Genomic DNA, 13,536 nt, shown 5'->3' on the forward strand with positions numbered 1-13,536 from the left:
TCATGTGCTCCCCCCACCACAGGCCTCTCAGAGAAGTCCACGTGCATGCCCACATCCAGTTCACACCCATGCACACCATAACCCCAAGCTCAGAGCAAACCCGCACGTACAGCACACTGTGTGGCAATGTCTTAGACATGTGGGTATCTACAGACTCCTGCACACCCAGACACGTGCACACTATGTGCACACTAGCATATATAATGCTTATAGAGGCAGATGCACACATGCCCAGACCCTCAAACCCGGTGCACGACCCTGTGTGCTCCCACTTGTGCACACTTCCACACAACCAACTTCTTTATTTTTCTTTTTCTGTCAGTCATGGGGCTTGAATTCTGGGCCTGGGTGCTGTTCTGAGCTCTTACCACTTTGAGACATACCATCACTTCTGGTTTTCTAGTGGCTCATTGGAGGTCAGAGTGTCACAGATTTCTGAACTATGAACCTCACGACTGGTTACTGGTGCCTGGCCCCACACCCCCACCTTGAGTGCGCAGACACCACCACACCTCAACCATGCCCACCTCCACTTGTGGTAATCCAACGGGTGAGGTGGCCCCGGGCAGCAGAGCCCAGCCCCGAGCCCCGGCCTGGGGAGGGTGGTGGTACTCACAGCAGCTTGAGGATCTCCACGTAGCAGCCCAGGGTGCGGTCGGCCTGCGGGCCCAGCTCGATGCTCATGGTGCTGCAGGCGGGGCTGACCATGAGGCAGTCGATGAGGTTGGGCTCGCTGTCGTTGCCGGCGCTGGCTGTCAGCGCTGGCTTGGCAGTGCTGGTGCGCTCCACCTCCACGTGGATCTCGCTGGAGGCCACGACCACCGACTTGAGCCGCGCCTCGGACAGCGTGGCTTCCTGAGACACCAGGTCCGGACTGGGGTGCAGCAGGCGCAGAGGTAAGGTGGGCTTCCGGTCACACGGCTGCTGGCAGCCGTTCCGGATCTCCTTCAGGCTAGGGGAGTTGTCACGGCTGGGAAGAGGGGGAGAGGGCGGTGAGCATGGGTCCCACTCAGTGATCAGAAAGGCCAGCACAGCACAGCACAGCACCAGTGGCTCACACCTGTAACCCTAGCTACTCAGGAGGCTGAGATCTGAGGACTGTGATTCAAAGCCAGCACAGACAGGAAAGTCCATGACATTCTTATCTTCCAATTAAGCAAGCTAGATGTGGAGCTGTGGCAAACCACCAGCCTCGAATGAAAAAACTAAGGGACAGTGCTCAGACCCTGAGCTTCAAGCCCCAATAAACACCCGCAAAACACTCCCTGCAAATAAAAACCATGATTCCTGAGTGCTCCGAACACACAGCACCAGGGTGCCGAATGCTTCCCTCACCCCACACTCAGGCCGCCCTGCGTCCAGGCTGGGAGTAGCAGATTACTCCCAACCATGATGCCACAGGCCCACAGACCTGCTGGGCACATGCACTTTGCTGAGCCTGGCCTTCCACGGCCGAACCACACAACTCACGCGGGGAGGCCTGGGTGCCCGCACCTCCCCCCATGGCCTCCAGCAGCTGGAGGGGCGGTTCTTGCCCTGGTGGCAGATGGGTGGTAAGAGGGGACAGGGCTCTTTCGGCATCATTAATGTCACCGATGTTTGAAACACAGTGAAATCAGGCTTCTTTACAGTGGGACTTGTCAGAGACTTGATCTGGTAAAGTGTCTCCTTCACCAAGTGTTTCCTGGCTCCCTGGGCTGTGCCCCAGCTGGCAGTGCTGTGCTGCCACACAGATGAGACCAGGCACCATCTGAGGGAGATGACGGGACAGAAGCACCGGGTGAAGGGGCCTGCCCTCAACCCCGGGCTCAAGTCCACAGCTCTGAGCTCAGGCCAGATCTGCACAACCCCAGCCCCTTCCATCCGTAGGGTCTTCCAAAGCCCCTAATGCCCCAGAAAATCCCTTCGATTTCTTCTTCCTGCCCCTGGCATCCTCCCTGGATACCGGGCCCCTCAACACCCCAGAACCTACACACTCTGCATCTCTGGGTGAGGCCTGATGGGAACCATTTCCAGAGGTTCAGACTGGAGCTCCACACAGTCCTGAGCACCATGCTTGTGACTGAAGCAGCGGCCTACCTAGGTCTTTCTCACCCAGGCCACGTTGTGCCCTGTGCCCCGAAGGGCAGCAGATGTTCCAGGGTGCAGGGCGGGCCATGCAATGGCGCTCTGTGCAACAGCTCCAGGGACCATGTGCAAAACTCAAGAGTCTACACAGAGGGAGGGTCAAGCTCATCCACACCTGCTATCAGCCAGGGCTAGGCCCGGCCCACCAAAGGAGTCGAATAAATATACTGTAAATACGCCTGGGAGAAAAAAATCCACTGGCTAATACGGAGAATCTCTGGTGGGCGGCAAGCTGTGTGTGGTCTGGGGAGGGGGTCGGGGGAGGGCAGGGCGGCTGCAACCTCTCCAGTTCAGACCTCATTTGCTCCCCAAACGCCCACACTCCATTCCCCTGGGTTTGCCATTGCTGTGTTTGGGAGTGGATTGTTCAAGGCTGTTTGGGCTTGAGAGCCGCACTAACCTGGGTCACGCTGTCTGTTCCGCATGTGGGTACACCGTGTGCTCGCTGTGCTCTCAGCGAGCACAGCGGAGGGCTGAGGACACTGTGGCTTTATCTGGGCAGTACTGACCAATGGAGCACAGGGGGCCCGAGCCTGGGAACACCCCAGCAGCCCCTAGCTTCTTAGGAGGCAGCCAGGAGAAGGGAACAGTTATCAGCTGAGACCTGAACAGCTGAGGGCTGGCTCTGCCGAGCCTGGCGCTGAGGCTGGGCTGGGTAGCAGGTGGTAAGGGCTGGTCCTGTCCACCCCATGCTCCCCCCTCTTCCACCCGACCGCCCCCACGAGCCTGCCCCGAGGCCCACCCTCACCCAGCGGCAGCTGGGGGTGGGGGGGCTGGGGTGGAAATGGCTCCGCCTCTGTCTCTTCCTACTGAATATCCCCCTGAAAACTCAATGCTCACTGAATAAAAATGCTGTCACGGAAACAGCGCAGCCTGGCTGTACAACGCGTGGCTCTAGCCCCAGCCCATGCCGCCCATGCGGCAAGCCCCGGCTTGCTGAACCTGAGCCTGCTCCGGCCCTAGGGGCCCTGGGAGGCCGGGGCCTGAGGAGCTCGGTCTGCTGTCTCCCGTGCCTCGGCCCGCCTCCCTCACCAACTCCTCCTTATGCTTCTCTTCTCAGCTTCAGGATTTTGTTCTGCTCCTCTCTGCAGACGTGCTCCACTGTACAGACGTCCTGAAGAGTGCAGGATGCAGATCCCCAGGCCAGCACGCTGCTTGTCTTTGTGTTTAGACAAGGTCTTGCTCTCTAGCTCGGCTGGCCTGAGCTCACTGTCTTTATGCCTCAGCTCCCTCCGCGCTAGGACGACAGGAGGGTGCCCCATGTCCAACTCAGAGGATTCTGGATTTCTAAGTGGCAGGCCAGGCACTTGAGAACCACAGGTGGAAAAAAAATGTGTCCACCAGAACTCTGTCACCTTTATATGTACAACTGCCTCTGCCCGGACCACCCTCCGGCCTCGGGCCTCCCTAGAGCCAGGAGGTCCCCGCCTCCCACTCAGCAAGCGATCTCCATTCAGCCTCAGGAGTTCAACTCGACGACCCTACCACGCCAGGGTGACCTCAATCAATCAGAATGGCAAGGGGAGCGAGCCCTGCCATATTTTTTTTTTCCTAGTATGCTGGGAAGAATCTAGCAACTTTGTCACCAGGACAAAGACTGCCCGATTTTTGGTGCTTGCCAATGTTCTTGCCGTAAATATGCCCACCACCACCACTGACCTCCGGCACTCTATCTGACTGTGGGGCAGGAAGCGCTGCGCTTCCCAAGATAGCAAGGAGCCAGGCACACGAGGCGCGTGCACACAGGACGGCGGTGTGCGTGTGGACTGCGCACACCCCTTAGCCTCATAGCCATCAGCGTGGACTCTGCTGGTGTCTGGGGCTCTCCAGCGATGCCAGGGCACTCTGCAACACTGACACCCCGCAAGTGTCCGGAAGGAGGACTGGAAGAACTCCCTGGGGTACCAGGGGCCCCGAGGCCCCACCCCCGAGCCCCGCCAGAGGCACCAATGCTCTGGCCTCCACTCTCCGTTACCACACTTTTCATTTCTGCCTCCTCTTGAGCTTCCTGTGAAACGAACTCCACAGGAGGGCTGGCAGCATGGCAGGCGGAGAGGTGCTCACCAGCACGGCTCCTGTTCCGGCCCCACTACCAGAAGTGACACAGGGGACACCCTTTGAGCCTGGCCAGTTTTACTCGGTGTTGTGTCTTTAGCTCGTGGCTGGCTGGCTAGGGGTGCTGGGCTCCGTGTGCGTCACGTCACGTGTCCTCTTTGTAGAGTTTATTTATCTGTTCTACTGCCGTGGACATGTGACTTGCGGAAGGTTTTGGTTTGGGGCTATTAAAAGTAATGCTGCTATAAACATGTGTGTGTACGTTTATGACAAACAGACCAAAAGACACACAGAAGCGGACACGCTGGCTCACCAGGTTCAGCTTTCCACTTGGTTTTTTCAAACTTTCACAGGTGGCTCTAATACACAGCCAGCGTGGGGACCCCGCACCTCAGCACGTCACCTACACGCCCCTGGTCTTTCCAGCCTCACCCCGACCCCCTCAACCCCTCCAGAAGGCAGGGGCAGCCTGCAGCTTCACTGCTCATTAGCACGTGGCCCAGAAGAGACCTAAGCAAGCAGGGATAGGGGAAGACCAGTATGGCGGCCTGTGGGAGTAGCAGTGAGTGCTCCTAGCGCTGGTTCTCATCCCCTCTGACCTTCTAGAGTGCAGCCAAGCATCCTGACCCTGGGGAGCCCCACCCCTGGGCACAGGCAGAGGGGTGCTGCGGAAGGAGCCGCTTCTCCTCGGTCCCTGCCCCACCCCTGGCCCTGAGGTGTTCAGAGCAGCCCAGCACGCGGGCGAGTCAGACGCATGTGAGGAGCTGGACATGCAGATCTATGGGTGTGTGTGTACTCACAGAAGCTCTAGAGATGTCTGGACAGTGTGGTCCCCTTACGAGTCCCACAGATCACAGCCACTCAGTGAGGCTAGATGTCGCTGCAGAGTCCCCCAACCCTGCTGGCAATGGCACCCTTCTGCACCACAGGAGTGGCCCCAACCCGTGCTGGGGCCTCCGCGGCAGGCAGGAGCGGCTGCCAGGGACGCTATTGCACCCAGGTCTTAGGCGGCTGGGAGTTTGCTCTTGGGAATGACTCCTAGACCAAAGCCCTCTGCACCCTCTTCTCGGCACTGGTGTCCAGAGCTCAGCCTTTCACCCACCTTGCGTGTTCCCACAGTGGCTTGCTCTGCAACTGCCTTGGGAAAACATGCAAGCGCTGGTCTCCCGTGTGCTGTCCTCAAGGCTGAAGCCAGGCTGCCTGCACCCGGCACGCAGAACCTCGAGCCACACCCTGCATTCCCAGTGCCCCTGCCTGGTGCGCATGCACGTACCTGCCCATCTGCACGCACCCCCAGCATGGTTCTCCTATCTCTCTGTTATAGGAAGCTGCAGCATTGGATGCTGGTTCCTGTGGCTCAGGCGCAGTTCAGCCTTGTAGTTACTGGTGCCCATCAGGGTCTTCTTTAATGTCTCAGGACTGAGTCCTACGCCCTGAGAGCAGCCTAGCCCAGACACTACCCAGACAATCCCCTAGGCCAGGTGTGCCCGTGACAGGGGAGCCCCACCCCGTCCCCCGTCCCCTGTCCCGGTGCTGACCTGTTGATAAACTCTTCGTAGCAGGAATAGATGGCAGCCAAGCACACAGCCACCAGGTTGGGCAGGACCCGGGGGTGAGGGCAGTGGCCCGTGGGGCCATGCATGCTGGAAGAGAGTAGAATGTGGTGAGAGGCTGTGTGCAGAGGCGGTGTGGGGGACGGGGGGGGGCAGCACCCACTCTGCCAGCACAGAATGGAGGCCTTAGAACCCGCCATGCTGGCTGGACGGTGACAGCCGAGGGCAAAGCTCCAGCTGTGGGCGGCAGGTCCAAGTGCCCGGGTGGCCCGCGCAAGCCCCCGTCTGCCCACTCTAATGCGGTCCCCTCTACAATGGGTACACAAAGAACCTGAAGACCCAGGCTCGGGGCCGCGTCCTTGGACTCTTGGTGCTTGGGCCTGGTGGCCACAGGTCCCTGTTGTACCCTCAGGTGTGGGGTCTAGGGCGGTCACTCGGGTTTGGCTGGCATGGGGGATCTCTCTGCAGTGTCACTGCGGCTCAGGACTGCAGACCATAACCCAGAGGCAGGAAAGACCCTCATGCCACCGGGCACTGGGGGATCCTCATGTGCCAGCCTTTACGTGGCAGCCCCAGCAGGGAGAGCCAAGGGAAGAGAATCAGTGCCTGCTCATGTCACACAGGCATGGGGCTGTCATTGTAGGGGAAGCGCTCAGGCCACGGCAGCGAGGGGTCCCAGCGGAGACCCACCTCTGGATGAACTTCTTGACCACCTCCATGCCCGCATTGAGCTCGTTCAAGGCGAGGATGTACTCCTGAGTGAACAGCCTAAGACGCGGGCACTTGCCAAAGTCCTGCGGGGAGAGCAGAGGCCGTGAGCTGGATGGCCAGGGCCAGGGCCACTATGGGCCCAGAAGGGTGCAGGCCCCAGCTCTGCCTGGAGCCGATGTGTGAGGTGGGGAAACAGCTGGGAGGAAGCGCACCGAGGTTTTGTCTCAAAGGTTAACTGTCTCAGCCACACCTCTAGCGGCCTCTGGCAGTCCGATGTGTTGGCCTGGACCTCAAAGCTCTTCTAGGGAGGTCAGAGGTCAGCACAAACCACAGACCTGCTCAGGTCCAGCTCAGCCCCTGTCCACCCCAGGGAAGCTGGAAACTTCTTATGCAGTCACCCAAGAACTTGTGGGTTTTGCTTCCAGTGAGCTAGCGTCTGGGCAGTCAGTGCTGCTCAGAGGAGCCCGGTGTGAGGCCGTCACCCTAGGAAGGATGCTGGACTTCCTATGGGTGTGCCTGGGGGCGGGGAGGCATACGGGTCAGGGAGCCCACATGAACGGAAGGAACATGTGATGTCAGGTGTTATCAGCTGCAGAGAAAGCGACCCTCAAAAGGGACATGGGAGTCGGCTGAGACGGCTCATGCCTACAATCCTAGCTGCTCAGGAGGCTTGAGATTTGAGGATTGTGGTTCAAAACCAGCCTGGGCAATGAGACTCTTATCTCAAATTAACCACCCCAAACCCTGAAAGTGAAACTGTGGCTCAAGTGGCAGAATGCCAGTCTTGGGTGAAAAAGCTGCTAGACAGAGCCCTGGCCCTGAGTTTGTCTTAGTCAGTCTCTCTCTCTCTCTCTCTCTCTCTCTCTCTCTCTCTCTCTCTCTCTCACACACACACACGCACACACACACACATGCACACACACACGCACACACACACCTGTGGAGGGACAGCAAACACAGGCCTGAGTATCCCAATAACTTGGGAGCTGAGGCAAGAGGATCTTGAGTTCCAGGCCAGCTTGATCAGATACATGTCAAGGCTCTCTCAAAAACTGAAAAGGCTGGGGCTGCGAATGTGGCTTAGTGGTAGAATGCTTGCCTAGCATGCATGAAGCCCTAGGTTCAATTCCTCAGTACCACATAAAACAGAAAAATCCCAAAGTGGGGCTGTGGCTCAAGTGGTAGAGCACTAGCCTTGAGCAAAAGAAGCTCAGGGACAGTGCCCAGGACTAGCAAAACAAAACAAACTAACGAGACACAAAAAGGCAGAAAGACAAGATAAAGAAAGGACGGCTGGACAAGTCCAGTGTGTGTGTGTGTGTGTGTGTGTGTGTGTGTGTGTGTGTGTGTGTGTGTGTGTGTGTGTGTGTGTGTGTGTGTGTGTGTGTGTGTCGGGAGTGGGGGGAGAAAGCGTGAAGTGGGTGTGGAGGGTGTGTGTGTGTGTGTGTGTGTGTGTGTGTGTGTGTGTGTGTGTGTGTGTGTGTGAGTGAGTGACGGGAGTGGGGGGAGAAAGCGTGAAGTGGGTGTGGAGGGTGTGTGTGTGTGTGTGTGTGTATGTGTGTGTGTGTGTGTGTGTGTGAGTGAGTGACGGGAGTGGGGGGAGAAAGCGTGAAGTGGGTGTGGAGGATGTGTGTGTGTGTGTGTGTGTGTGTGTGTGTGTGTGAGTGAGTGACGGGAGTGGGGGGAGAAAGCGTGAAGTGGGTGTGGAGGAAATGGCCAGGGAGGATGGGTGGAGGAAGGACTGGCACGCAGCCGTGTCATCCCCGGCAGGAAGCAGGGAGGAGGGGCTGCAGCTGTGGGGAGGACAAGCACATGGCCGACGGCACAGCCTGAGCAAGGCGGCACTCCCAGCCTGGGAGGAGGAGGCTGAATTAAGAGGCTCTGGCCAAGGACAAAGGGCCCCTCCTGCTCCAGCTGAGTGGCATAACTGGCGATGACGTCTTCACCGCTTCCCCGATGACCACACGTCAGCAGGCAGGCCATGGAGAAGCAAGTGCCAAGAGTGCTTGGCCAGGGGCTGGGGGCTCGGCTGGTCAGGAGACACAGGTAAGGCAGGGAGGAGAGCCTGCACTCCTGCCCACCTGTGCTCATTTCCACGCTCAGGAATGGGGAACAGGGCCGCACAGGCCTTTCCTGCACTTCACACATACCGGGGGTGCTCATGAGCAGACAGGCAGGGCTCAATCTTCCCCGACTGTGGGGAAATGATGTGGACGCCCACAGGCATTGGTACCCCTAAATCACCCTCTGTGTCCCTGTCAGTGGACCCACAGCTAGGGTTCAGCTCAGTGAACACACACACACCTGCTTGACATACATGAAACTCTAGTCTTAATAATCCCCAGCACTGTGGGGGGGTGGGGGGAGGCGACAGAGGAGAAGCAACCTTAGCTACGCACCGGTAGCTCACGCCTATCATGCTAGCTACTCAGGAGGCTGAGATCAGAGGATCACAGCCTGAAGCCAGCCTGGGGCCGGTCACTCACCATGTTATGCTTGAGGATTCTCTGGACCACAGGGGTGAACACTTCAATGACCACCATGGACCGAGGTCGCTCTCTGCAGTGCTGGGGAGGGAGGGCTACAGTCAGTGGGCGTGCGAATCCCTTGTCCCAGGTGACAAGCCCACCCGGCATGTCCCTGTGGTCCTTCTTCCAGGGCTGCCCTTGGTAGGTGTCTAAGGACACGTGCTAGCCACACCAGCAGTACAGGCCGCAGGGTTCCATGTCCCCCAAATCCTGCGCGCCATCACCACCCTACCTCCCCAAGCCAAGGGCCCCTGGAGCCCTGCATCCTGTGCTTCCCTCAGAACGGCACCCCTAGGCCAGACGAGTACTCTGCAAACCGCTGGTGACTCGGCTGGCCAGATGGTTCTGAGGCTCTGTGATGTCTGCATGTACATAATGAGATGTCCTGGAGACCCAACTGAGTCTAAAGAAGAGACTTTCGGTGTAGTTTTACACAGAGCCTGAAGGGCATTTTTATACTGTTATTTTCAGTTTGTCCATGTTTTTTCCTGTGACCTGTCAGGTGCACTCATGTCAGCAATTGGAAGTTAGAATATTCTAGATTTTTGATTCAGGCCAGGTGTGTGAGTGTGCATGCGTGTGTGTGTGTGTGCGTGTGTGTGTGTGGAGGCTGTCTCCCTTTGACACCCACAGGGCTTGGGGCACCTGGGTCCCATTCCCGGATGCCTGCTCTGCTGCTCTGCGACAGACACACCAAGCTGTGCTCTAGGAACCAGGGATGCCGCTCCTGGCATAGCTGGGTATGTAGTGTGTAAACCCTGCTGAAAAGGTTGGCGCTGCATCCCTGGGCACGCTTCCCTGCCCCGCAGCTCCTCGAGGCTGACCTGGCACACTCTGCCAGCTTCTCCTGGCCAGGGAAAGCCCCACTGCCAGGCCCCCTCTGTGGGCCAGCCGGTGCTTGGAGAGCCTCTGCTAAGAATAGCCCAGCTCTGACGTCAAGGGCCCAGAAAAATCAGCCGCAAACTGCCTCCCAAGACAACTAGGAATATTCCAAAGAAAAGCCGACAATCCCCTCCTGGACCCCTGGGTGGCAACCCTGCTCTTAAACATGTCTGGCAGAGAGGGATGTGGTGCGAGAACAGCCGCCCGCAGGCCGTCCACTGGTGTCTGAGACTGAGACCCAGGCTGCTGGGCCTGGGCTGTGTAACACCACCCCGCCCACCTCATCTGGCCCCACGTGTGTGCAGAGGCTTCATGCAATAGGGCCCGCTGTGGCACCACCATACCTTGCAAAAGAATTCACAGAGATCTGGTGGTGGGTGGTTGTTTTCCAGCAAAGGAGCGATGGCCTGAAAGACAACGGATGGACAGACATCAGCCAGAAGGAAAGGCATGGTGGGGCTGGGCGGGAAGGGGCGCAGTGTCTGCAGAGGGAGGCAACTTAAGATGAAAATGCAGCCTCACACACCCATGGTGACGAACACAACTTCCTGGGCCGCCTGGCGTCCACCCAGGTCCCTCAGAACAGAGCACCTGACTGTGTGTGTGTGTGTGTGTGAGCACTAGGCTACATTGTGTGTGTCTGTGTGTGTGTGTGTGTGCTGGTACTGTTGCTTTGAACTCAGGGCCTAGGTGCTGTCCCCACCAAGGTCCCTCAGAACAGAGCACCTGACTGTGTGTATGTGTGTGTGTGTGTGTGTGTGAGCACTAGGCTACATTGTGTGTGTGTGTGTGTGTGTGTGTGTGTGTGTGTGTGTGTGTGTGTGTGTGTGTGTGTGTGTGTGTGTGTGTGTGTGTGTGTGTGTGTGTGTGTGTGTGTGTGTGTGTGTGTGTGTGTGTGTGTGTGCTGGTACTGTTGCTTTGAACTCAGGGCCTAGGTGCTGTCCCTGAGCTGTTTTGCTCAAGGCTGGTATTCTACCACTTGAGCTCCAGCTCTACCTCTAGCTTTTTTTTTTGTTGTTTGTTGCTGGTTAATTGGTGATAAGAATCTCATGAGCGGGGGAGGGGGGAAAAAGAGGTCCCATGGACTTTCCTGCCCAGACTGGGATCAAACTTTCCTTACCAGACTGGGAACAAATGTGATCTTGGCTGGGTGAGTGCCAGCCGCTCACGCCTGTAATTCTAGCTAACTCAAGACACTAAGATATGAGGATTGAGAGCCAAAGTCAACCCACAGGGAAGTCCACGAGACTTTTACCTCCAACTGTTAATTACCTAAGGTGACTGTCAGGTCTGAACTGAACCCATGTCTAACATGGAGCCTGAACCTTCCTGGCATGCTGCATCCCCCGGGTGGCTGGGCCCAGGCTGGGGTTTGGATGCCAGGCCTGAGCTGCCCAGTGACACACCATGCTAGCCAATGGTGGTTTCTATTGATTAGGATCCTTGCCAAGAGAATGAAGAAAGCCAAATCAGATTCCAGTTGAAAAATCAGTACATGAAACCCACCAAGCCCCACTGGGGTAACTAACTGCCAATAGGTCATATATGATAATGTGCTTTCTGGACGGAAGGAGGTCATGATGGTGCCCTGTAGTAATGCTGAAGGAAGGGGGTGTGGCGGGCAGGGGCGACATGTCAGCTCCCCTCGGCTCCCAGGCCTGCCTGCTGGGCAGGGACGCCCAGCCTGACCCCATTAAGGGGTCAGCTCCGTTCCATAGCTGGGTAATTGCAGCCTGGGTTTCCAGAACAAATTTTTTCCGAGGCTCCTCCCTCTCCTCAAGGCGGTCTCATGGGGACAGGGGCTACCACCTCTACCCCGACTCTGCTCAGACTCTGCTCAGCCGGGCTGGGCCTCCGCCCGCCCTTCTTCACGGGTGCTGTTCTCATCCGTCCTTCACGACAGGGCAGGCTCCTCCTCCTGGAAACCCCTGCCCACCCTTACCTCCTCCCAAGAGCTCACTGAGGTCTGCTTAACCGCCCCTGGCGCACAGCCCCCCGCCCCCCCACCCCCCCCCCCACCCCCGGTCTCTGGTGGGCACTCAGCCTGCAGGGCAGAGCCGATTACCCTGCTCAACAAATGTTCGTCCCATGAACTGATCCATGGCAGACACTGGAGAAGGTGCCAGCAGGTGAGGGGGGCCCGGGGCGGCTTTCCCCATTCCGGCAAGAGAGCGCAGGCAGCCATGATGGGGTGCAGGAATTCTGGCAAGTGCTGGCTGAGTACCCACTAGGTGTCGGGCACTGACACTGCCCTGAAGGAGACCCCAGGCCAAGGGTCACCTCTTGCCAGGCTCAGAGTACGACGCTGGGCTCACCAGGCTGAGGGGTGGATGCCCACGACCCTTCCTCAACTGCCAAGAGCCCGAGGGGCCTGAGCCCTGCGCACTGCTCCTGTAGAGGCTGCTGGGCAGGCTCACTGTGCATCGTCTCCAAGCACCCAGAGCTCAGTCTCACGTTTCCAATTCTAGGTCTGACTCCCAACTTTTCATTTTCTAATGCTTTATGCTCCAGCAATAGAGAAGCTTCCAGAAGACACCAGATTGCTTTAAATCTCTGCATCTTTGCAGAGTTTTGTTTCCTCTTTCCAGATGCCTTTGTTCCATTTTGCTATCTGGCAAACTTCTGTCCATCCTTCAAAACCCAACTGAGATGCCGCTGCTTCAGGGGAGCTTTCGGGCTCCTTTTTCAGATCATTCTCCCCTCTATTATGCCTGTCTCTTACATCTGTCTTCCTACAACAGGTGACATGTCCTATGCGGTCTGCCTCAGTCACTGTAGGTTCAAGCAGGGCTTGCCAGAAATGGGTGCGCCCGAGGTGCATCACTGAATCCCAGAAAATAATGTCCTACTTTAGATATCAGAGGGAATTCTGTTCACTGTTGTTTAGGATGGAAGAAGACAGATGCTTGGGGCAGAAAACGACCTGTGACCTTTCCCGAAACAAGTGACGCTGCAAATAAATGACAGCGCCACTAGCTCCTCCCAGAGCCGACTCAGGAGCCCTGAAGACTGACTAGCGCCCCCACCCCCGCCCCGCATCCACTGGGGCTTGAGAGACAGAACCAAGCAGGGGCCATGGAGCCGGCCTGGCTGGGCTGGGCGGGGTTGGGGGTCCGGGAGGCAGACAGGGCAGAGGGGGACTCACCACGATGATGTTCTCATGCTCCTGGGTGGTCAGGTTTGTGTTCTAAAGAGCAGGACAGAGAAAGAGGAAAACACAATCAAGAAAACAGAGTCTGCGTTCCAAAGGCCCACTGGATCTCAGAACCTTGCCCCCCCCTCACCCCCCCCTCCGCCATAGCAGGCACGGTGGCTAAGCCGTGTGGCCTTTGGTGAGATTCAGCTTCTACTCTGGCCAAAGGGGAAGCTGGTGTCTATCCTGGCCGGCCCTCTGTGAGGACTCTGCCCAGGAGCCAGCAGGCCGACTCACAGTACACAGGAGTGTGGGACACAGGTGTGTGGGACACAGGTGTGTGGGACATGGGTGAGTGGACTTTCTACAAGCCTCCACGTAGCACCAGGTGGTGTTTTACCACGGTGCCTCAAGGACCACCTCAGTGGTTCTCAAAAGAGGTTCCCAAGGAACCCTGGTGTTCCGTGAGTGGGCCCGAGATGTCGCAGCTAACCTCAAATTCCAGCAATAGACTTGCAAAAACAAAATTAGTTTGAATACATTTGTT

The 13,536-nt window shown here is 57.6% G+C and overlaps 1 protein-coding gene across 1 annotated transcript in view; it reads right to left on the minus strand.

Annotated features, from left to right (window-relative positions):
• The window catches only part of LOC138823552 (C-Maf-inducing protein), a 153,975-nt gene that overhangs the window by 15,215 nt on the left and 125,224 nt on the right, over nucleotides 1–13,536 (minus strand). The window contains exons 5-10 of the mRNA XM_070016942.1: nucleotides 13,002–13,043; nucleotides 10,201–10,263; nucleotides 8,933–9,013; nucleotides 6,426–6,529; nucleotides 5,721–5,825; nucleotides 617–970 (exon numbers count right to left, since the gene is read on the minus strand). Of these exons, the coding sequence (XP_069873043.1) occupies nucleotides 617–970; nucleotides 5,721–5,825; nucleotides 6,426–6,529; nucleotides 8,933–9,013; nucleotides 10,201–10,263; nucleotides 13,002–13,043 (749 nt within the window). The remainder of the gene's footprint in view (nucleotides 1–616; nucleotides 971–5,720; nucleotides 5,826–6,425; nucleotides 6,530–8,932; nucleotides 9,014–10,200; nucleotides 10,264–13,001; nucleotides 13,044–13,536) is intronic.

Source organism: Dipodomys merriami, unplaced genomic scaffold, assembly GCF_024711535.1.
Source record: "Dipodomys merriami isolate MVZ:Mamm:240054 unplaced genomic scaffold, mDipMer1.0.p SCAF_120, whole genome shotgun sequence".
NCBI classification, from domain to species: Eukaryota; Metazoa; Chordata; class Mammalia; order Rodentia; family Heteromyidae; genus Dipodomys; species Dipodomys merriami.